This window comes from Varroa jacobsoni, unplaced genomic scaffold (genome assembly GCF_002532875.2).
Source record: "Varroa jacobsoni isolate VJ856 unplaced genomic scaffold, vjacob_1.0 scaffold_672, whole genome shotgun sequence".
In the NCBI taxonomy this organism is placed as follows: domain Eukaryota; kingdom Metazoa; phylum Arthropoda; class Arachnida; order Mesostigmata; family Varroidae; genus Varroa; species Varroa jacobsoni.
The window spans coordinates 48480-72293 of NW_019213574.1; the positions used below are offsets into that span (position 1 = coordinate 48480).

Genomic DNA, 23814 nt, shown 5'->3' on the forward strand with positions numbered 1-23814 from the left:
CTAGGGAAAGCGATATACATATCTTTCTTGTAATATGTCACACAGACGAGCACACGAGGAACTCCGATCACACTTCATCGCTAAAATATTCGTATCAAGAGACCTTTACCTGGTAAATCCCAATTCGCCGTTCTTAGGCTTTCGTTCGGAACGGATTCTAATATTATTCCAGACGTCGAACGTTATATATAAAAGGTGAATTGTTAACGCCACCCTTGTCCATCTATTGAGATTACTCTAGTCAAAAGAGTATGAAGTACGCACAGACATTTCTTTTGCGTGGCTGCTTAGGCGCTGACTTTCCATGCGGTCTTCCTGCCGAGATTAGCTTACCTTGCACTTCTGACTGACTGGTAGCAGTCTACATAGCATCACCGCAACCCAATCCCTGTCCCCACGCCCCTCTATCCATACAGTGGACATTAAACAAACTTGCATGCAGCGTACGAATAGTTAGAGAGACATAAGAATATACGCGATGGACAAACAGATAAACCGGCCGGTCGAATTGGAAGGCCCACACGCCGTCGCCTAAGCCGAGTATCCGCACCCGCCACGCGAAGAACCGGCATTAGAGACCAATTTGCAAATAGCCCGCCAAACGTTCCATCCGAATCCTTACCCCCTACACCCCCGGAATCCTGTTGGACAGCAGGACGTGCTCCTATTGGTCGCTACTGTTGCGATTGCCCTCTCTCTTTTCAAAGTATAAAACAGACGAGAGCGTTAACGGGTGGCGCAGGTTGGCAGTTCGTGCGTGTCAGCCAGGATGTCATCCAGCGGTCTGTACCTCTCCTTGATGCTCGTGTTGGCAGCGGCCGTTGTCTCGGCGTTTTCGGTCATGACCGTACGCGCAGATGATGGGTCGCCCTATCTGGAAAGTCCCATGGATGGACGCTTTGAAAAGGTAAGTTAGACGCACAACTTGAACAAGGTGCTTTTTCAAATTTTAAAAATGTCATTGGATAAGTTGCTCTTTTGCAAGTCCTTGTTAAACAAGTTTCTGTACTTTTTTGTAACCTTTATGTGGCAGTTGGGCAATTTTGCAAGTGGGTGTTTCTTTTGTGTAATTATAGGTTGTGCTGTGTAAATTAGATTGGGTATGTGCTTACAAAATGTGCCTCTGCGTGTATGTGTGTGTAGATGTCTTAGACACCAACGTAGCTCAGATAGCTGAACTGTTCCTCACCTAGTGATACTGGTATTCATATATGAGCGATTTTAGTTTTACTTTAAAGCCTTAATAAAGTTAGTTCAATGGACGCGAAGAACTTCGAGCCGATCTGAGTTGAGTGCGAGTAAAAAAGAAATTGAACTTAACCGTCCATACTCAACCGAAAGCGTAGACAACTTATAGTAAAATGTTTTTTTTTTGCACATGAAAATTCAGCTGCATTCCTTTTATTTGGTATGAATTACTGTTCTATTTGTTTTACCATTTTTATCCTACACTAGAATAGAGTTCTCATTGTAGCAAATTTAGCTGGAGTTGAAACATAACCTGGTAAGGATAATAAAAGGAATAGTTTTAAGACTTATTTTGGACTACGTTATTTTTTATTTTCATCACTTTTCATTTTTTTTATTATGTCTGTAACACTTACTAGGATACAGGTAGCAGTAGACCCTGATATTATATACAGTCAAATGGAATCCAACATAATCATTAACTTCTTTAATGTGTCTAGCTAGCGTCTTAATAAGATGCTTCCTAATAATAATAGAAACAGTTCATCGGATGCTAGGCAAAGATGGGCTAGAATGTCCCGTGGTGGTTCCAACAAAAGGCCTTGCGACGAGCGCATCTTCAGGTTGGTTAAGTACGAAACTACCTCTATAGCACAGACGGTAGTAAGTAACGACTGTAGAATATCTATCTTGTAGCGTATGTAATTTAGCCTGCGTGAAGATATCTTCGTACGAGCACAAGCAAGTTTCACTTCTTCTGCAATGGCGTACTGAGCACGATCCAACAGAATATTGAATATTCATATTGCCATTTCGCCACGTTTTAAACGAAATTATAAAACTAAATGTTTAGCAAATTGCTCTTTATTAGGACTCCGGCCGATGTCATCGAAGGGCCTTTCATGTGTTCTCAAGTCTATTAAATATGTTCTTCCTATTCGTGAAGTTAAAGTAGTACACGTTGAGGAGACTAACAGGACGGGGCAAGACAAAATTTTGTGCATCGTAGCGAACAAACATTAACATACGCAAATACCAAGATAAAAAAACAGAGACTCGAGCACGAATTAAAAAACCCTTACTCTGTTGTCATTGAAATTTGCTTCGAAAACTCTGTCCTATACACGAGGTACTAAGAATATGAAAGTTCCTCCATTGGAATTTTCACCTTTAGCGTCTTGTAGTTATAAAATTAATCGATTAGCTAATCGTAAAACTGTAAGTCTTACTTAGGGGGCAAAAAGATTGATGAAAAACCGTCAGGCAGTACGCGTTAATTTGAGTACGCCATAAGTAAAAAGTCGAGAAGCTGCTTATTTATGTACTTATTGAACGTTTTATGGAGCTTGAATAAGCGATAGTGTGAAAAAGGCGTCAACGGACGTACTTTACTATTACAGCGTTTCATTACAGAAAAATGTTAAAGAACTTTCTACGGTATTTGAGCAATCGTTGTCCTAATGAGATTCCTAAGTCCTAAATGCTACGTGTTCGTGCGCGTTCGGAATGCTCAAGTTATTCAAGGAGTAGTTTGGCGGGAACTTCCTCGCGGCAGTGGTGCCACGGTTGTCCTGTTCATCAGAATTAGCGCTGCTCTATTTTATTTAGAGTGTTCTTTCAAGAGCAAACTTTAAAGGATTTGGCGTCTTACAATTGCGAAGTTGGCGATTGTGTCCACTGAATATAAAAAAAAAGGTTGTCGAAAATGATTGGTGTATATTTAAACTTTTCGAGAAATCATAATGCGATTGCCGGAACAATATAATATGTAAAATATAACCCCAATCATTACTTCTGGGATATTATTTGCTCGAAAAGGTAATATCATTCAACATAGTTCGAAACTGATATATCGGGAATCGATGAATCTGGATTATGGTATATCCATGTGCGACAGTTTTTCTCCTTACTGGTCGAGGAAATTGCAAATGCAGATCAGTGCGAAGATTTATGGTTGGATACAAATTTACGACCGTATTGCAGGTGCCCTTCGGGTAGTCTGCAACAACTAAATGATGTTTTGCATGACCCGCACGCTTGAGCTGTACCACTAGCTGACTCTTACAGATTGAAACACTAAAATCTGCGTGCAAATGTACACATCAGGCAGTACCGTACGTCAAGTTTAGCTATCGCAATTGACGTCGAACGGATGTGTTCTGATTCCCTTACATCTCGTCGGCTATTGTATTAACGACTCTGTACAAACTCTTTGTATGTGCCTAAGGCGAGAGTTGGCAGATACAATGCTGTCGTTTTAAACTTTGGCGCGAACACGTTCTGGAATCGTATAGCAGCACATGATAACGTCCTGAATGTTGGGACTTGGTACAGTTGCTTTTATCGATAGGTCTAATTATCCAATTTCACGATAAGCTGACAATCCCTGTCTAGCCTGTATCCTTGTCTTGGTTACACCCCAAACATTTAATACATCAAGGGGGGTGCTCGACAAGCTTAGTTTTGTTCTTTTCAGTAAATTATCGCACACAACTAACTCCTTGATTGTTTCCTCTTAAGAAAATAGATCGTTGCTGTCTTTCAAATATTGTGTTAAACACTTAAATTTGAAACGAGGGTAGACGGTAAATTTTGATAAATGGTAATTTACAAGATGTGTTCTCTTTTAAAGCTCGTATTCGCTGACGATGGTTACTTTTTTAGGGTTTTTTTTTTTTCACTAGACGTGAAAGCATAATTTCTATCGTACTATTATCTTGAAAGATATAGTTAACAGGGTCCTGGTGATAACGCAATCCGCATGTCGAATTATTACGCTTCGGCACGTGCCTAGGCAATCTTGAATTCTCCACAGACACGAGTTTTCTATCCCAGTGTCCACTAATCGTGGCAAGAGTCTGCCACCGGCAAACTTGTCTCAACTGAAGTATTTATCGCAAAATCTGCGAACGAAATAACGGTATATAGAAAAACAATTTCACTAGTCGTGTTTGTGTCATCCTTATGTCGATCATGTGACCGCAAAAGCCGAGAGGTACGCAAGTTACACAAACAAAAATCGTTATATATATATATATATATATATATGTTGTAAAAGATATTCGCTACTTGTTGCAGCCAGTACCTAAGTGGCTATTTGAAAAGAGCTTCTGGACAATTGGCTACAACTATACAGTTTTTTAGGCATTGTTTTCAAATTCTCAGGAAAATTCTAGCCTATCTTTTGTACATCAGTTGCTATATCAATGCTGTAATGTTATTTGACAGTCGAAGCTTCCTCATATTTATCTATAGCAATTAAATTGTTGTGGATGTACGAAAAAGAAGCCGTATTCGATTTAACTAAGAGTTGCCCCTTCGCCCGGCCAGAGAAAATGTGCTGTATTTATATAGAGTCAAAACCTCTGTATCAAGGAGCCTAGAGAGTCTCAGTTCCACTAGAATAATAAAACAACAATTAGGGATAACATATAACTTACACACAAACACCCATTCGTATAAACATTATGCTCTGTCACTGTATACTGTTGAATTTTTGTAATAGCTTTTTCCTTTTTTGCCAACAACTGTTGTCCGCAGAATCCATACTCGACCAATATGACGAAATGATTACTGCAAAAGCCATTAACAGAACAAAACGGGGAAAACAACGGTGAACAAATGTGTTTTCGATGATATCTTATTGAACAGTCGTTTTGAAAACGAATGGCCCGTCAGGCCGCTTCTGGGTTCGCCGTACAACCTAACCATCTTAGGGTATCACTGCGTATAGTGAAAGAAAAGCGCAAGTCGCATTTTCTCATTATGTATCTATAACCAATTGCTGGATAGAAACCAGCTCCATAACTGCATGCGTAAATTATATACTGAGATTAACAGCGATGTATGTACAGTTATGTATAAGAAAGAGGAATAACAGTCTGAAGCGCGAGTGGAATAGGAAAAGACACCCATTAAGGATCAAGTCTTCTTCTCAAACTGTAACCGAAAGACATTAAAAATGGGTTAGCTGTCCAGACAAAACGGGCTTAAGTGGGAAGACGTCAATAAGTAATGACTATGGCCGCAAACGGTGTCATAATAAAGGAAGTAATAACGAATACTATAAATAGCCTAGTGCATTGAAAATACTGCACTTTCATCCTACTAAGTATAATTCAGCTAATTACTGCAAGCGATGATTAGTTGGAACAAAAGTTTGACGAACAGTTTGTCTTCTTTCAAACTTTGTTTTGAAATGGAGCTTAAGTGTGTTATTTCTACTTAATCTTTAATACAGACCATATCGATGTAACGCTTCATAGAGTGTGCCCCCGTTATCAAAGTACTGATATTCGTATTTTTCAGAGGCTTGAATTTAATACGATAACGTTCAATTGAAAAGATCCCGATTTTCATAACTAGTAAATACCGGAACAGATCACTTGTATGATTTTTAGCCGAAGTCTGGATAACTAGGGATAAGTAAGCCAATGACAACACGAAAAGGAAGCGCAAGACCGCGAAATCGTCCAGCATAATGAACCGCTTTATCTTTAGATATAATATTTTCGTCACCTATATATGGGTTGTGCGGGTTTTTTAAATTTAAGCGCTTGATGCATTCAGGAAGTTTTCTAATAATTAATTGAAGGTATAGCTAAGAACTCTGATCACTGCGACCCGTCCACAACACTGGAAGGACACTGGACAGAAACAAGAGTAGAACAACATTTTTTCCTATTATTATTCCAGTATTGTGGCATCTTTGCAGTAACGATAAGCCTATTGATTTTCACATAATTACTAACTTAAACCCTAAGAACCGTTAAGTTCTTTGTCCAGTGGATTTTACAACACATGTAATGGAACAGTGAAGGAACGCTTCCGATTCCTTAGAAAAACCATTTGAACATCTCAAAAACTATCCTCTAAGGGAGCTTTCTCAGTAAAAAAAAACACTTTTTTTTATACAAATTCACATGTGCGAATTACGACTTGACATGGCTAGCTTTTTTTGGTCCCCTGTTTTGAAAACATCCACCTGCCAAAAATCTAACCTAATATAGCTATAGGAAAGGACAGGTTACACGAGACGCAACGCGCGACATTGTTGCCCATTAAATTTTGATAAAAGGCTGCAGTAGTGATACTGTACAATATGGCGGTCTACACGAGAGGACATCTGTAGCTACTCGTTAACCGTACTCCGAACCTTGAACAACGTTCCACTGAAAACAGGTCATTTTAGGGCTTCACCAAATGGTATAGTCGATCAAAATAGACAAATTTCCCTTTCACGATATTCGCTTGAGACAATGGTGACACACTGTAGCTAGCCCATAGGAACAGCACTATTATAGAGGATCCACATAGTCGCTGCTGATGGTTTCTTACAACGTTTCTGAAGTTACATGTAATACATACTGCATGTTCGTCGCGAACGACACGGCTTATGTTTAGGCATGTTTTGTCATTGTGTGTTTTAAACATTCATCAACTTGTTAATTTGTTCTTAAAGGATTTATATGTGTTTTCCCGCCACATAAATAAGTTGTCAATCGACTTAACACCATCTTGAATTTGATACACAGGCATCGAATTAACGCATTTGTATGTAAAATATAGGCGTATTTCAGAAACCTTTTTTCACTTCTTCATCTTTCGTAGATGACATTCAAATTCGAAAGGTAGGCCTTTAAGGATAGTTTTCTTTAAAAGCTACCAAGTGTCTGACTGCCACAATCAATAACAGGGAGTAGTCAAGAGTATGTTTCCTTCAGCGCTCGTAATGAAACATTTTTCTCTTTAGTTCCATTCATTAGCATTGCCTTGCACCGCGCAGTCGTTTACCGCATTACTTTGATGGGTACTGAGAAAACGTGGCCGCGCGTACACGCACTAACAGAGACTTGCGCGCCGAATGATGAGCTTCATATGGGTGTTTGACTGGCTTGCATTTAACTGGAAGGGCTATCGATGACAAACGACGTACAATCGGATAGATCTCTTGCCTCTGGAGGCCTTTACGTAGGCCGGCACTCATTACAGCTAACTTTGTAAGAGAAATAAGCTTACGCTTATCAACGAGCTCCACTCATCTGTTGCGGCACGTAATAAATATGGCATCTTTACGAGTGTATACAGAATAACCAACACAGAGAAAATAGAACATATTGCACCAAATTATTGTTTGTCTATTCTGAAGTGAACGCAGAGGATCGAGACATAGGATAATGTGTTCCGAACACAATCTTATACTTTGGCAGTTATTGTGTAAAATGCTTGAGATTTGTGCAAAGTAAATGGAACACAACAGAAAAACAAAAAAAATTGCTTATAGTCCACGGCCGTTTGTTATTTTAAAGACTCGTGATCTGATATCTCCCAGGAAACTGGCTGATATAGGAACGCCGCGCGTTAAATCATTGGTACTGCTAAATTTGTTCGTAACATGCAAGCATGTACGATTTACTGTCACAATAATCGTGGCCTCTGTAGTGCGATTTTGTAGTTTCTATTTATGGTCCTTTTTGATCCAGTAAACAAAAAACTCCATAATCAAAAGTTATGTTAATATTCTGTACCGCATTTTTCACGTTTATCGTCTTTCATCCGGAGCCTACCTCCTGTGCCCGACGATCAGGGCCTACAACGAGTGGTGTCACAACTATAAGTTTAAAAGGGGCTGGTGAAATCACCGGCTTTTTTTTGTATGTTATTATGGCTTTCGATTGATGCTTAAATAAAAGAAATATTGATTTCATTTATTTTAGATGTGTGCTTCTATTAAAAACGTATGCATTTGTTTGCTAAAAACTGTTGCTACAGTATCAGCTATATTCAGAGGTACTACAATATATATACAACACATATATAAATGCGGCAAGTTAAGCTTAGTCGTTATTTAGCATGTCGTCATCGTAAACTCACCTGTCTATGGCTGGAAAGGTATGAAATGCTACATTGCCACTTGTTTTATATATATATATATATATATATATATAGAGCGACTTTTCCAAACAATCAAAATACTTTTATTCCACTCCATGTTGGTTTCTAGTCATTTTTTATATAAAAAGTATACGCATTGGAATTTTATTAATTTTTTTTTAAAGAATTTCTCTTTGTTCTTAATAGTCTGAAATAGTGATATAGTTTCTGCGGTTGTAATAAGCTTCATCGAAGTATGATGCACTTCGAAGCTTTCCCGTAGGATTTCAAAAGGTCATTTTAAGGTATCTAGAAGCCTATAGTCGGCAGATCTCTTACGATTGCGTGACATTATACACAGGACTGGATTGGACGGCGATGAATGGAAGTCAATGAAATGTGCAAGTTTATGGTGCATGCATATATTTTGCTAATGCTATGCACCATTCCTGTATATAAAGTAAAGCTAAAAAATATAGCAAATTTTAATTGTTTAAACTGAAACACCTTCTCCGACTCGTAAATATTTGTCATTGCAACTTGAAGTACACTTAAAAATTAGGACAAAAGACTATAGCGCGCAATGGATATTGAACACAATAGTTATCTTCCAATAGTTAATAAAATTGTTTAGTTAAATTTTTGTTCATCGACATCCGATTTACAGTTGAAGATCATCCATACGCGTACATTCACTAATCCCACGGGCCACACATAATATCTTATGAATCACTCACAAGTTGCTGGAGTAAACGTAAAATTCAGCTCTCGTTCATTTGAAATGACCTGTAGATGCATGAAGTGGGTCGCTACGCTTTGGCTCCAAAGACTGCGTAAGAAACACATGACTATGCAACTTACTCTCCGTGTTTAGGCCCCGTTCATTTTTGCGTTACAGGCCTGTTGTTTTCGGGCCCACGACCGGACGGCCTCGAGGTCTGTCCCGTGACATTAACACCAATGGTGTCGGTGCACGTTCAGGGCCTTAGCAGAGTTGGTCTTCTGTCGAGACTAGAGATAAGAAGGCAAACACTTTAGCGACTAGCAGGAAAGACAAAGAATGTGAAAATGATGGTGCCGTTTAAAACGTCGCGAGAACATTTCTGATAAGACAGCAGGTCTGGTATTCAGTCAAATATAGAGAGATAATAGTATGTGTTAGTTTGTAGCGAAGGATATGATGCTGGACTACAAAATGGTAACCTAGGGTCCATGGTGGTAACGTTCAGTGAAGCAGATATGCCGCTGATGGCGCCGTTTCTGACTCTATAAAAGCTATGCATTGGCGGGTTCGAATTACGGTTATGTAGGCGGAACCACGTTCGAATAAACTTTTGCAGCAACTTTTGTGGTAAACCACTTCATATCACCTAATTAATTAAAGCAGTGCTTTATTTACTGTGAAATAGGTGGTTGAACGAAAGCTACAAAAGCAAAAGTACATGCCGTGCATGTACGAGCTTGTGAGTGTAACCTGACTTTAATAAAACTCTGATATGGCCGCAGGTTTGCTTTAGTAATGCTGAAGTATGGCTGTTCTAGCTTGCGAGCAATACATCATTTACGATGACTCAGGAGGAGCCCTATGGGAGGAATGACGTGCCGGGCAAACCCAGCAAGTTGATCCCAATGAGGAGTCGAAATACAATGGATACGAAGCAACCCAACGATTAGACCTAAATCAAAACAAATATATATAATTCACGCCACTCGTACCGATCCGGACAAAATTCATTGTAATGTTTTACTTTTGGCGTTACGCAAATTTCTCTTTGCCTTGCACCGCTCACGCATGCTCTGGAACGTTCTGTTCCAAAAAAAAATCATTCATCACTTACGTCGCGCCTAGTCATATAAATATACTTGCATTGCTTAGTAAACGAACAAATGTTTGACGCGGACATAGTTGAATATTCAGAAATGGGCATTAATAACCACACGAAATATATAATATAAACGATTTAAAAATAAGTTATTAATATTCAGCTAGTTTTTTTCATCGCATATAAACTGAGAAGACTTCGATGCGCAATTCTCGAAATATTCAGCGATTTTTAAATTTATTATATTTTTATTATAACGATTATTAAATCGTTAGAATTGTGTTGATGACCCGTTCTGAATAGAAAATAACAATGCTGCCTGTTCATGGAGGCTGTTCCCTCTATTCGTGTTGCCCCCGAATTTATGTATGTAGCGCTATAATACTAAAGCTTACTCAGCATCCAGAGGTCACATACATACCTTCTTTTCATTAGAGGTTAATCAGGTTCAACTTTTGGGATTGGTTCACCTTAATTTATGAAAAACCGGCCTCAGTATTTAAAAAGACTACCGACATGGATTGGCACATAGACGCGTGTAGCCATCACTAACGAAGCGACACCATACCCGCGGTTAAACATCGTAGGCTCTTCGTAGATTAATGCTGTCCGTTCTTGCTGAAAGGCTGAAAACCTTACGTAAATATAAAAATGAAACGACTGCTAATACGATAATGTATCAAATGGCACTAACGGCTGAGTGTATTTTCTGGAGTACGCATACCTACGTCGTACATTGAAACCACTCGTTTGTTTGGCAAAACAGAAACTGGCGCATCAGGGTGAAATCGTATCGAAATAGCGCGCCCACATCTGTTGTTCTCAGCTGTGCAAGGTCAAATTATTGAACACAAGTTTATACATGTATATTTGATATACTATTACATCATAGCTACTATACTAAATGGTTGACTAAACATCTAAATCAATAGCTAAATTATCTGAATATGATGGAAAATGCTAAGTTGATCTAAACTAGAGCGAAAACTCATCGTTAACTGACTAATTAATCACTTTGTTTACTTTATAATTCGTTCAGAAGTTTAAGTTGCGAATGGCTACTATTGTATATCGAGTGGCTACTTAACCTCTCGTAACTTCTCGAGCAACAGCTGGCGAACGCTGTTATTAAATCGGTGATGTACGTGCCCGCGACAATTTGCCCCACTTATGTTGACAATCTACTAAGGGCGTCGCTCCATCGAAGCCCCCTCTTCTCGTGTAGAAATAGTCTAACCGTTGATTCTGTCAGGCTTAGCCAGAGCTAAGAAACTTGAGTGATGCATAAACGTTATTCAATACGCAAGGCTATAAATATTTGTTTACCTTTTGTTATTATTTTCCTGCTGTAATTGCAAACATGATATTTGGCTTGTATTCTACATATACTGCGACCTGTCATAAACAAGCATTTACTTATTATAAGTAAACGCTGCTTCCACGCTTGCATATCTAACCAGGCCATTAGCAATGTTTACTGTGGCTGTTCTTAAACATGTACCTCTTAGAAGCCATATTTTACCTTACTACGAAAACTTTGTGCCACCTGTAACGACTATGTCCAAAGAGCTAGTCGTGTCTGACGCAACACTCATCCTCTGAATGCCGTCCTTTCCAATTTGTTAATTAATAACATCCCTCAGAACACGTCTTCTGCTGACGTAATGCGGCCGGTAAAACACGAACGTTTTTTTGCATTCCGCATAAAGGTTGACAAAGATGATCTGGGAGCTCCACATTCTGTCTATCATTCGCACATTGAGAATACATTCTAACTTTTCTTTTTTGTTAAGATTCATACCTTCTACAACTAGAATTTTCTCAATAGGCAAAATGAACAACATTAGCTGTGGTACCTATTTTTTTTTAATGTGTCATGGAAGGGGACGTAGTAATATCTACAGTGAATAAAGGTCACGACTCTTTCAACAGCTTCTAAAAGTATTTACGCGAAAAACGTCATTCGTGAAGAAAGTCTTTCTTTTGCAAAGTGTGACACTCATGCTATCCCAGTCTTCTAGGCAAGATGTCCTCCTGGTAATTGTCAGTGAATAACTTCATCCTCCAGAACTCCTCTAAAAAAATATGCCCTAAAATCGTACGAGTTCGAAGAAATCATTGAGCTTTAATTACGTCGTCTAGTTTCATTTATAACCTTGCCGACTCAATTCTTATACTTAAATTACCACTTATACTTTGCTAATTGTGTTCTTTGTGCCATGTTTGCGCTGAGAACGCCACCCATAGTTAGAGATCTGCATATCTATACGTACACAAGCCACAATATTATCTCCCGCTAGATTGATTCTGTTCTGAATTATCTTAGAGAGTTTTTCATTGACTCAATTCGATTACCCCAGAACTTGCTTGCGTTTTACACCCGTTAGCCTGCATCGACCCAGTCCTCCCCAATTCCGCCGTTGTTCTACCTCACGTTTGCTACTTCAGCTGTAGACATAGATCTGACCGTCGAGCAAGCAAAGTAGCCTGAAAACTATGTCTGCCGTATATTCTAGCCACGCGAAATTAACGATGTTACACCTTAGTTAAAGTCGAAGGACTCCAGTGAGTTTTGAACGGTACGTCCAGGCAGAAAGAATCGAAGGCGGGTCCGAGTCTGCATTTGTCTAAAAGGCGGCCTGCGAGAAATAAATGTGTTTTACTATTGCATCCTAGTTCATAACTGTTATTAGAATTCTAAGGTGCGGTAATCTTTAGGGTATGCACGCGCGAGTCAACAGCAGACAGCACCTAGATTTTAGTAAAAAGCAAAATCGCTCGCTTGTTGTCGTTTTTTGTCACTATTAGTACCGGAATACTTCCGTATATTCGCTGCGTTCTTACTGCTTCCTAGTCACTCTCTATTCTCACTCCAGCTCCTCCCAGGAAACATCCACTTTAAACGTAAAATGATGACGCTACCAAACGTTCTAACAAAAAAATTGGAGATGATGGACTATGGTGCAATTGGAGACAATGGAGCGGTGTCGCGCACAGCGGCAGCTATACCAGATAGCCGTAATGCTTTGTTAGGCTAGCTTTATGTTGTCAGATGACGCCCTAAGTTTAACCTAGGTTTCTAGGTGCAAAGGCGTCGGTAAATCATTTTACTTGGTTGTTTCTAGTACGCTGATGTGCACCGCCAAAGTGTAGGTGACATTACTGAATGTAGCAATATAAAGCTTATTCATTCAAAAGTAATATGGATTTCGTAACGATGTGACTCAGCAATTCTCGTCTGGTCAATATCCGGATAATCAGATATACTTTAAACTGTCATTTTTTAATTCTATTTCCTTATAATCTTAGAGTAGACATACATGTGGCATTGAAACTATCAGAACGTTCATAATATCAACATACTGAGTGTTTACTTTTATGTGTTACTTTTATAGCCTATTACGTATATAGACATTTCATTTTTAACAGAACTCTATCAAACACTCGCGCTGTACAGGCATTTTATAATATTTTCTAGAGAATATAAGAAGTATACGTAACCTACACGGTAATACGTCATCTCCTTTTAGGGGAAATTAAAGCTTACAACTTAACTTAGTAGCACAATTCATATTGGTAACGTCGCGCATTTTTTTTTATCGCAGTAGGCGATTCTCAGTACCTGGTGCATACTCCTTTGTTGTCGTCTGTGCCTTGGATGAGCTTTAAACAAATAATGCTTTAGCGCTTCCACTCAACAGAATCTATACATAGTATTTCCCATCTGCTGGGTCTATGTAAAAAGTCACTCCCGCGCGTTAAATTTGAAACAGTGACGGGTAGAAACGGCTATTATAGAAGAGGATTCTGAAAAAGTAAAACTTTCAAACCTGAGAGATGGAAAGACAACGATGACCGATGTCGTTAGTCGCTTGTGCGACGCCACCCGAGACCAATTTCTTATCGCTCATTCCACAGAGTTTGTTCAGAGGCTTATTACAAGATAATTTCTATGAAATATAAGAAGTTTAATATCATTTGAAGGAAAAACTTATTAATTTGTGCGTAACACCGGATGAAAATATGTAGCGCGTATAAGGAACAAAGCCTCGTTGATTTCGTTGGAGGATAGAATTAGCGAACTCGATAAAAAATCACAACTAAAAATGCTTTCAAGAAAAGACTGATCGTTGTTTATCGGCTTGATTACTGCCATTTGATATTAGAACTGATAAATGAAGGATTATTCACCTCCTAAGTATAATAAGCTTTATTATAAAAATAAAGCTTAATAAATAATAAGGTTGTAATAGTGAATTTTCATAAATTAATAAAGACATTATTACTAAAACACAAAAAAAACGAAGTCTGCATGTGTCTCAGATTGTTTGTGGTCAGTGCGCTAACAAGGCCGTCTACGAACTCATAAAATACTAAGGCTGACGTGAAAAAACTAGTTGTTTGAAAATGAAAGAACTGCTCAAGTGACTTTCATGGCTGAACAATACAATTATAGTTAATGCAATTTATACTCATCCCCAACCATCTTTTAGTACGTCTTGACTTTTTTCAATGCAAATGTGCGAATTTAAAACATGCTTAAGTTATAGCCAGATTATGAACTCTGCTAATACTGTAGCCAGTCTTAATAATCTTAATTGCGTCATGAAATGTGGGGAGCCTATCCTTAAAGCATTGTAACGCGAAAGATGTCGTCGCCAAACCTTATTTATGTAGTCGAAAGTCCTGACTCACTCGAAATCAGGACCAGTTTACGGTATTTCCTAGTAGTATGAGTAGAAATGTGCAACGAAATATAAGTTCTGGATGACGCACTCACCATATGCGAGCCCCATTAATTTTAACTGTAAACAACATTAGATTCAAACTGACAGCGGCACTAAAGACGTTGTCCCAGGTCGGAGACGACGAACCATAAGAAAGGCGAAACTAGGGCGGCAAATTACCACCGAAATAGTTAGGTAGGTGATGCACGCGCTCTTTGTGTCATCGACAAAACGCTTACGCTCATATACACGTCGACTGGTAAGGATGACGTTTAGCACGGTACGTAGCACGAAATTGTTCTTACATTCGAGCCGATGACTGTTTTGTCGTACGGGCGCTGAAAGTACAAAGAGGCTTGCAGAAATTTCGCATACATCTGCTCATGGCACTGAGGCGTAAAAACCAACCTCACATTATATGTTTGTCACATAAATCCGTCTATAAAAGTCTAATAAAAAGTCACAATTTTCAGTTTCAGAAAACATATAGGTTATGATACTGGCAAAGCGCTAATGGCGGTTTCCAACGAAAAACAAATAAACTTTAGACAAAAAATAGACTAAACCGCTTTTTGTAGCCACTGAGAAACACCGCCTGCGAGTAAGCGTACTTTTCTTTACAATCCAGTAGATTTCCACATTTAGATAGAGTCACTCAGCTTACCAAGTTGTCCTCAGTATACTAACGTTTACTGCATCTGTGTTACTGTGATAATAGAATATTTTTTCTCTTTGTAATCTTCTGTTATCAGTTAGTATAAGCTGATTTCTATTGCCTGATTACACGTGTTCCAAATAAGTCATGACGCAAAAAGTGAACTTGAAAAGAACATCGCTAAAATGACATCGAATGAATCATTGTATTGTAAAACAAAAAATAATTATTTTTTTCAACGCTCATTTCCGGATTTCTGAAATCGGTTAATTTTTCGAAATGTCCAAGTGACTAGATAGTCAGTCTGCCCGTCAGACTTTGACAAACGTGGAACAGATTATGCCATTATACCCCAGAAATTCCTTTGGACCTCTGTTTGCCGCCTTCGTACACTTTTTCCAAAAGCCGGAATAATGTATACACCCATGTGCCAGGGTTGCTTATCAAGGTCTGCTCATCGCATGAGCATGCACGCGCATACCGAACAGCCCCATTACAACGAAGAGCTAGAACAGGTGTTGCCATAAATATACGGTTCCTTTTTTCACGACCTGTGCAATTACATATATTCTTGTATTCAAGTATGAAGTATATTCAGATATACATAGCTAAAACTTCTTAGGGATAAGAAAAAGTAAGTCAGCATCGAATTGTTGTTTGATATCCTTGTAGCCGTTGTCCATTTGGCGTTAATACGTATGCTAGACGTAACCCATGCACATGATACCAACTACATGATATGATCATTGCCAAATAAATCTTTCTGTCACGACCAAAAACCAGTTTGAACATATACTGCACTAGACTAACAAGTTTACCTTCCACTTCTTTGAGTAACTAGTCATTCGAGGTCCGCGAACTTATAATTGTAAAGGAGCAAATATGACAAACGCTTCAGGGCCTTTCAAGGAGGTCACCCTTACTGTTAAACCTCCTCTGCAGATTTACACATGGTAGAGCAATTGGTCGCGGGACTCTGCTAACATTAATTGTGAAGGTCGGTTCGTACTATTGTGCCGTGTATATATCGTGGACCTCCACTATACCGACTGTGATTTTGCTGAAGGCCAAAATAACCCTTTTATCTATCCTATTATCCGAGTTGATTAAACGATAAGGTTACGCAAAAACATGTATACAGTATTACATTTACACATAGCTTTCAGGAAAAGTATTCGTTGAAAACAGGTTGAGGTTGGAAAAGCAAAAAGTAAATTCGACATAACCATTGTGCCTAATACTATCCACTACAGAAACCGGGTCTTAATATTATAATGGTGAAAAATGATTTAATATATACATCAGGTAAGGCAAAAACCACTTGATAGATATGCGTTGTATCTCTATATATCGCATATATTTCAAATAAAGATTCAAGGGACTTTCGCCCTATCCTGTATATATATATATATATATATATATATGACACTTTTTTGGGAATAAATACATTTTATTCGACGACATAGCATTAATTTATTATTGATTGGTTAGCTATTTATACTCACTTTCGTGTTCAAAAAGGTCATGCTTGAAATTCAGATAAAGGGAACCACGTTTCTGTTTTATCTGGCGAGAATGACAGTTATTCGCGTCCAAGCGCTACCTCTCCCTAGCCACCCATTAATAGGTTGAATAGGAAAGTAACAAATTTGCATTGTTTGCAGCGGTACTCACAGCTGAGGCAAGCTAAGAATTACATACAGTTGTGAGCACTATTTTTAACTACAGGATTTTTTTATTTCGACGCGGGATGGTTATTTTTAACGTACACAACTACTAGACAAATCTTCGGCGGTGAGGAAGTGATCAAACTTCGGCTAAAACTACGACATACGTTTTTACATAATAGTAACAATAGCAGTAAATACACCCTTCTGTGCATAACCTACATATATGACTTAACTCTTTCTCCCGAACGCCTAACAGAGGTAAAAGACGTTCAGCCTTACAAGTAAATCAGGGCCAAGCGCTCCCATTGTGCCCTATAATTTTCCCGATTTGAATTTCTCTACGTATCTTCGTACAGAAACTTCAGCCAAAAAGATAGTCTTGAGGGCGGCCAACTATACGAGTCCCTTATCGTGTTCTAATTGTGTTTAATATCTTTAAATGTTTCTAGTTTTATGTCCCGTACCGCCATTAGGCGTTCTTTCAGACAGACGACTGGTGTCCAGCACGAAGCGAGATGTGTATATGTTAGAATTCAAACTTACCAAGCTTGACAGCCAAGCACGTTATTCACTACGACATCATCGGGACAATTGTATCGAAGCTAGACAAAGCTAACTGTTTCAATCAGGCAGGAACAGGAATTAACGATCTGAAAAACAGTATTGTGAAATTTTTAATTTTATTTTAATTTAATAGATAAAGTCAATCAGTAAAATTATGACTTAAGGTAAGGCTAACCTCTTTTACGTAATCAATCGCCAGCCTTGCCGGGTTATTTTCAGTTTAGTTAAGAAAATTAACTAACTTTCCAGATGCTATGATATGCCCGCTGTATCTTTCGATCGAAGGGTTACGTAGCCTCACTGATATTATCTTTATTCCCTAACCAAATGAATCGTTGTCAGGCTTGTGTTGCTGACGAATACATCGAATGAGGAGGAAAAATAAGGTTAGTATTTTTTGTTTTCTCTTTTTAGACAAAATTATTGAACATCTTGTCGAGAATTTTTCCTTCATCTCAACAGGCTCGATACCTTTACGATGATTTGCTGTACGGAGGCGCAAAAAGGTCAATCGGCGGCCCTGCACCTGGATTTGTGGGTGAGTGTGGAGGTTCTACTGTTCCAGAATATATGACCTAGAGCCCCGATTTTTAAAAACATAGCCCCGGATTAGGAGCTTCTCTTTTCAATAATCAGGCGAAGTTCTGCTACTTATCTAGTGGCGTTGATGCTCGTTACTTATGGAGGACTAAAAACTTATTGACACACAAAAAATCAGTGTATGTGAAAATGATTCTTCGTCTCAATTATACCTAGAGCGCTGCCGGCCTTAGTACGCTAAAGGAAATAACGCTGAAAGCGATACTGTTTTCGTTGATTTGAGTGTACATTTCGAGCACAGCTTCACAGGCCACCAACTGGCACGGTCTGCGTTTTCGTGAAATATAATAACATTAATAGAGTTTAGATCTTCGGCATAATCGTATGACTTTGTTCTTGTCGTATCCAATATACAAAATAACCATAGAAACTACTAACAATGACAATGATGATGCACAGTGGTACGATGTAGATTACCTGACTCATTGAGAATTATGATTTTCGCGTAGATCTGATGTCTTCCCGTGCTCCTCCATATCAATCACAAGTTCGGCATTTTCCTCAGACCGTCATGCCGTGTAATACCTGAAAGAAACACTTTCTACACCATATGTAATAAAAACGTCAATCTGAAAGCGATACTGGCTATTCGCTAGCACAATGAAAATTAGCTTTACAATTTTAGGTCGAGCACTCCTGTTCAAAATCGATTTCCTGTCTCGTTAAGAACTTTATCTAGGAGCCAGGCAAACTTTCAACACTTTCTCATAACCTTCCAAATGCTCGGAAAGATGAAGAGGTTTTTTGTTACAAGGACTTATCCTTCTGAGTGCTGGCTATGGAATGCTTTTTGCCTTTCTACGTATATCAGAAGGCCTCAAATGGAACTAGTTCTCAGCCGTGAAATAATCTTTTAGCAAGCGTTGTCCTCATGAGTGCCGTATTTATTCTGACGAATACTGTAATATACGACACTAATTATAGTAACAACAATCGTAATCAATTTTAGCCTACATATATTTGAATGTCATATCTAACTGTACTTATATGACTTCTGTGCTGATCTACTTGTGCAGGGGCTCGTGGTAAAAAGGGCGGGGTTCCTGGCTTCGTGGGTGCACGAGGTAAGCGTTTTTGGATAGGTTCAACTGAGGAGAGACGACGATAAATGTGAACAGTCATTGAGTTTCACGTGAAGAATATAGTGCTCCACCTACGAAGAGTTGTTTTAGAGTAACGAACACGGGAAAGCCACCGGTTGCTAATTAGACTGTCAAGCAGAAGACGTGAAACGTACGAACTTCGGGTAAATGGTATAAGAAGAACAGCGGGCGTCACGTACTTATCAGGCCGTCATGTTGCCTACATGACCACATTAGATATAGAGGAGTGTGCGTCAATATTAAATTCAAAATTCATTAGTTCGGCATTGTTTAATACCGCCACTCATTAATAATAGTAACACTAATTACTATTAGGTAAAAGCACGGTTGAAGTGAGCTGTTTTTTGTTCCCGCCGCACGCCGATATACATATCTATCGACGGTTTAGATTGTGAATTACTTTAGCTTTTGTTTTTTTGTATAAACTTAAGCCAACAATTCAGAAGCGATTCAACATTTAATTAATAGAGGCCTTTCAATGGTGTAGATGATCATATCTGCTTTATTCTATTATTATTACTATTATCATTGTTGTTGTTGTTGTTGTTGTTGCTGCTGCTGCTGTTGTTGTTGTTCTAAACTAAAAATACCGCAGCGTTATTGTAAGTCTCATGGTCAATCCAGAAATAAGCTATTTTACATCACTTGAACATGTTTCGTCTACGACCCCCTCCTATTAGAAACTACGGAAAAAAGAAGAAAATGTTATTAAAATTATCACTTTATTGTTCTTCTCAACGTTAGGCACCTTGAATGATCATTGTGGAAGTGTCGTTTACCATTAGGCAATTTTAATTGATTGTTATGGTAGCATAGTACTTATTGTACAGAGAAGGTACCCAGGTACAGAAGAAGGTAGAAGGTACAGAGAAGTAACCTATCATTGAACCCACTGGCGTGGGTTCAATGATGGGTTACTCTCATCTATACTGGGCATACGTAGACATCGTTGGACTCCTCATCAATAATAAGCTGTGAGGGCAAACAAACAAAGGTCCGGCTGATCGAATGAATGATACGCCGATGACTAATAAATGATAATGATCTAGAACACTCCTGTCCGCACAGAGCATCATCTAATTACTGTGCAAGTAATAACACTATAGCACGTACGGCTGATAGCAGACCAACTACAGAATGTGTATTAACAAGCCAAATAAAGTATCTGTTTGATAGACTGAGTTGAAACAATGAAGCACAGTGATATGATGTAGGAAATAACACCGCCATTAAACAACACCCACAACGATAACATGGACAACAACCTAGCATAGATAAGGAACGCAGACATAAACAAGCAAACGAAAAAAAGTATACGAAACAGGACTGGTTAGATCAACGATACAGGGATAGAAGGATACGTATGATAAATGATCACACGTCAGAATAAGTAAAGTTATAAAGCTACTATGCTGTAGCAAATATAATCGAATTAGGTGAAGCTAGTACGGTATAACAAAGTCTCAGTTGTTGATGCTGTGCTGATAGAGAACTTAACTATGCGAAAAATCGTCCAGTTGAAAAAATGATTACTGACTGGGTCGACCATTGCTTCTATATCAATCTGACCTTGCCCGCTGATTTTAGCATTAGACATATGGAGCTTGCGTTTTCAAGTAGTATCCAGCGAGACTCGAGAGCGTCGAAAATGTGAGGCGCTCAACGCGTTCGACAAAACCAGCGCTGAATGACTTCAACGAGATATTTTGGTTCGAGCCACTAAAGAGGGAGAACTGGCTGCGTCTACCTATCCAAGGCGATCTCAATGAAGCGATTGTTCGTGTTCGATTTTGCGCATGCAAAATCAAGATCATCATCATATATGGCAACGAAGTAAAATTCATCCATTCATAGCGTAACGAAACTGCCTGCTAAAGATCTGGAACGAGTGGTGACCGTGCTGTGCCTAAATTGTGCTATTGTGTTCTTTACTGTAGATGAATCGCAATGTTTACCGATGTCTAGCGTATTTATCAATAACGAGTAATCGTTGCGAAATAGAGCAACGATATCTGTGATCGGAGCGGCCGCATTATTTTCGGTATAATCAAATAACAATGAAGAGTAACGGAGGCGGCAAATAGAAAAGAAACAGCCAGAAAGCACTGGAAGAGACTGATAGCAAATACAATGACGATAAAATCAGATTAATATGATCACGTGCACAATGTGAAAAAAAAAAACTGTTCAGACAGCTTACGAACAAACAAAATAGACATTAATAACAGTAATGAATTATCAAAAAAAAAATGAAGTGAAAACGTTAAAATAAAGTTATTTGCATGCTAGAAAGAAGAAGACGAGATTTCTTCAGGGTTTTTTTTTTCAAAATAGCCAGCTTAGGATTGCGCGATAAGCCGAAGATAAGATGACCAAATCTATCTATCTATCATCATAAACACATCAATTTTAATGCACGTCGTTGTCTTTGTTATTTTTTTTTTTTTTATAAAACTTTCGAATAAGTGGTTCGATGTTATGTCTCGTAGCACTACAGAGCAGCAGAATGCATGGCGCAAGTATATAAATGCGCGAGACCAATGTTACCGCTAAAAGCTTTTTCAATTTTCCGTAAGTTGAGTTATAACATCAGCATAAGTTTCACAAAGCAGCGTAAATAAGAGTCTCGAATTTACGCTTTCGACTTTATCGACAAAAAGCACAACTACGACTACTCAAGAAAGTTATAAAAATATATTTATTTTTTAAAATATAATACGAGAAAGCAAAATTCAAATAAAACACATATATATATATATATATAAGACCGCGACTTTGTGGTCGAAAAGCATCATCAGTATGCCCAAGAATACAGCGGATAGAAACTTCGGAAGAGGTCATTATAAACGGGGAATGCTAAATCGCTGCTTAAAGACTCGCCGTGCTCATACAGGTCCATACATACGGTCCACAGACTTCCTGAAATGGACGATCAATTGCATTATGTCATTGTTACTTAGTTACACGTATACCAATCAAAGGATTAAGTTTTCCTCACAAAAAGAAATCTACTTTTAGTAATCCCATGCTACGTCAGAGTTGTCTGAAGCGTGACTGGAATTAAATGAACTTTTATACTAAATATTGTACGGATAAATTTTATTTATATAGTCTGAGTAAGCGACAAACAGAAAGTTACAGGGCCCGAGATGATGAGGTTGAATAACATGGAAATACATAGGATTCATGTCAACCTTTATTTATAATTCCCATATTCGAGTAATTGAGCTATTAAAATGTTAAATTATAAAATGTAGAACAGACTCGTAAGAAACGGTTCTTCTTTCTTTTATAAATACAAGGTTTTTTTTAAACATTCGTTCATTGGGAAGTTGTTTAATATACATATATTTATGTAAAAAGATGTATTTTTTATATGTGTGGATATGAAAGAGTCGAAGATCTCGTCCCCTTTATCACTTATTAAAAAGCAACAGAGAGTTTATCGACCGTGAAATTATGGATCGATTGAACGGGCCAGTTGGCGTCGGATAAATTGAATAGCGACCCGTTCGAAAGCTATCCATTCATATGGCCAATATTTATGTTGTTTTAAATTAGTCATCCCAAACTTACATGAGAGGCGCAACAGCCGTTAACCGCGAAAGGATAAACTTTACCTTGATGCTGTTGATGTTTTTTCAACGTTAGCCGCTATACGCGAAGGTAAATACGCTTTGTTTACAGATTTATCATGTTTTAATCGCTTTAATCGCGTCTGTGGCGCCTTTGCCGTACTGGCTTGCCACTCAAGTTCCCGCGTAGCTTTCAACAAGAAGTTAGCCAATTTCCAATAACTTAAACTGGATTCTTATGATGAAAAAAGTTTGGATAAACCACGCCTGCCCCATCCAGCTAGATCTGAGCCCAAAAAATATAGTGCTTGCTAACGGTCGAATAATTCGCACGGCCCACGCAAGTTGTCAGCTCTATTTGCGAGATAGATTGTATTATCTACATTGCATTGACCTAATTATGAGCAGCAGCCAAACATATCCGTATTTGTTCACGGCGACAATAACCAAAGGAAACGATATATCTGAATATGGCCACTAATCCTTAAAATGCGCCTGTTGGTGTTACCATTGCACACTTTGTCTCTCCTCTGAGATGGTAAGAGAACAAAGCATCTAATGGCACTTCGAGGATTCGCAATATTGCTTTTTATTATAAATAAGTTGATTATCTTCATAGTAGTATTTGTTTTCACTAAGACAGCTGTATCCTATGTGTGAGCCGTATTTAAGTCGTGGATGGAGAAATTGTATTTCTTGTGAATTCGGAGCTTCAGCATCCTCAATGACATCCTCTGTCTTTCAATAAGGCTCGTAAATAATTCGTTCTCAGTAGATAGAAGTATTTCATTTCCGATATAACCCGCATGACCGCGAAATTATGACCAAGTATTTCTGTATAGAGGCGCCAGCATGCCAGACATCGCTAGTACCGCTCATGTTTAGGACGAAAGTAATATTTCCGCAATCATGTTGGACCAGCAAACAAAACGAGGCAAAACTGTTACCTTCAGTTTCACGTGGGATATCTGGAATGTTTCTATGAAGGAATTTTTCGCGCGGAAAAAGCACGAAACCAAATGTCGAGTACTTTCAG

At 38.5% G+C, this 23814-nt stretch overlaps 2 protein-coding genes across 4 annotated transcripts in view; one reads left to right on the forward strand and one right to left on the reverse strand.

The window, feature by feature from the left end:
* Window positions 1-738: 738 nt before the first annotated feature.
* On the forward strand, window positions 739-19906 carry LOC111262523 (uncharacterized). The gene is made up of 3 exons (XM_022836841.2): window positions 739-907; window positions 17963-18038; window positions 19117-19906. The coding sequence occupies exons 1-3, from the start codon at window positions 770-772 to the stop codon at window positions 19206-19208; spliced, it is 306 nt and encodes a 101-aa protein (XP_022692576.1). The 5' UTR covers window positions 739-769; the 3' UTR covers window positions 19209-19906.
* The window catches only part of zyd (sodium/potassium/calcium exchanger zydeco), a 30326-nt gene continuing 14760 nt past the window's right edge, over window positions 8249-23814 (reverse strand). The window contains exons 13-16 of one of the 3 annotated variants that reach the window (XR_002681670.2): window positions 18518-22118; window positions 17480-17586; window positions 10306-12523; window positions 8249-9072 (exon numbers count right to left, since the gene is read on the reverse strand). The gene's annotated coding sequence lies outside the window, so the exon portion shown is untranslated. Of the gene's footprint in view, window positions 9073-10305; window positions 12524-17479; window positions 17587-18517; window positions 22123-23814 lie in introns of all 3 variants that reach the window. The other 2 variants (XR_015311939.1, XR_002681669.2) reach the window with 2 other exon arrangements.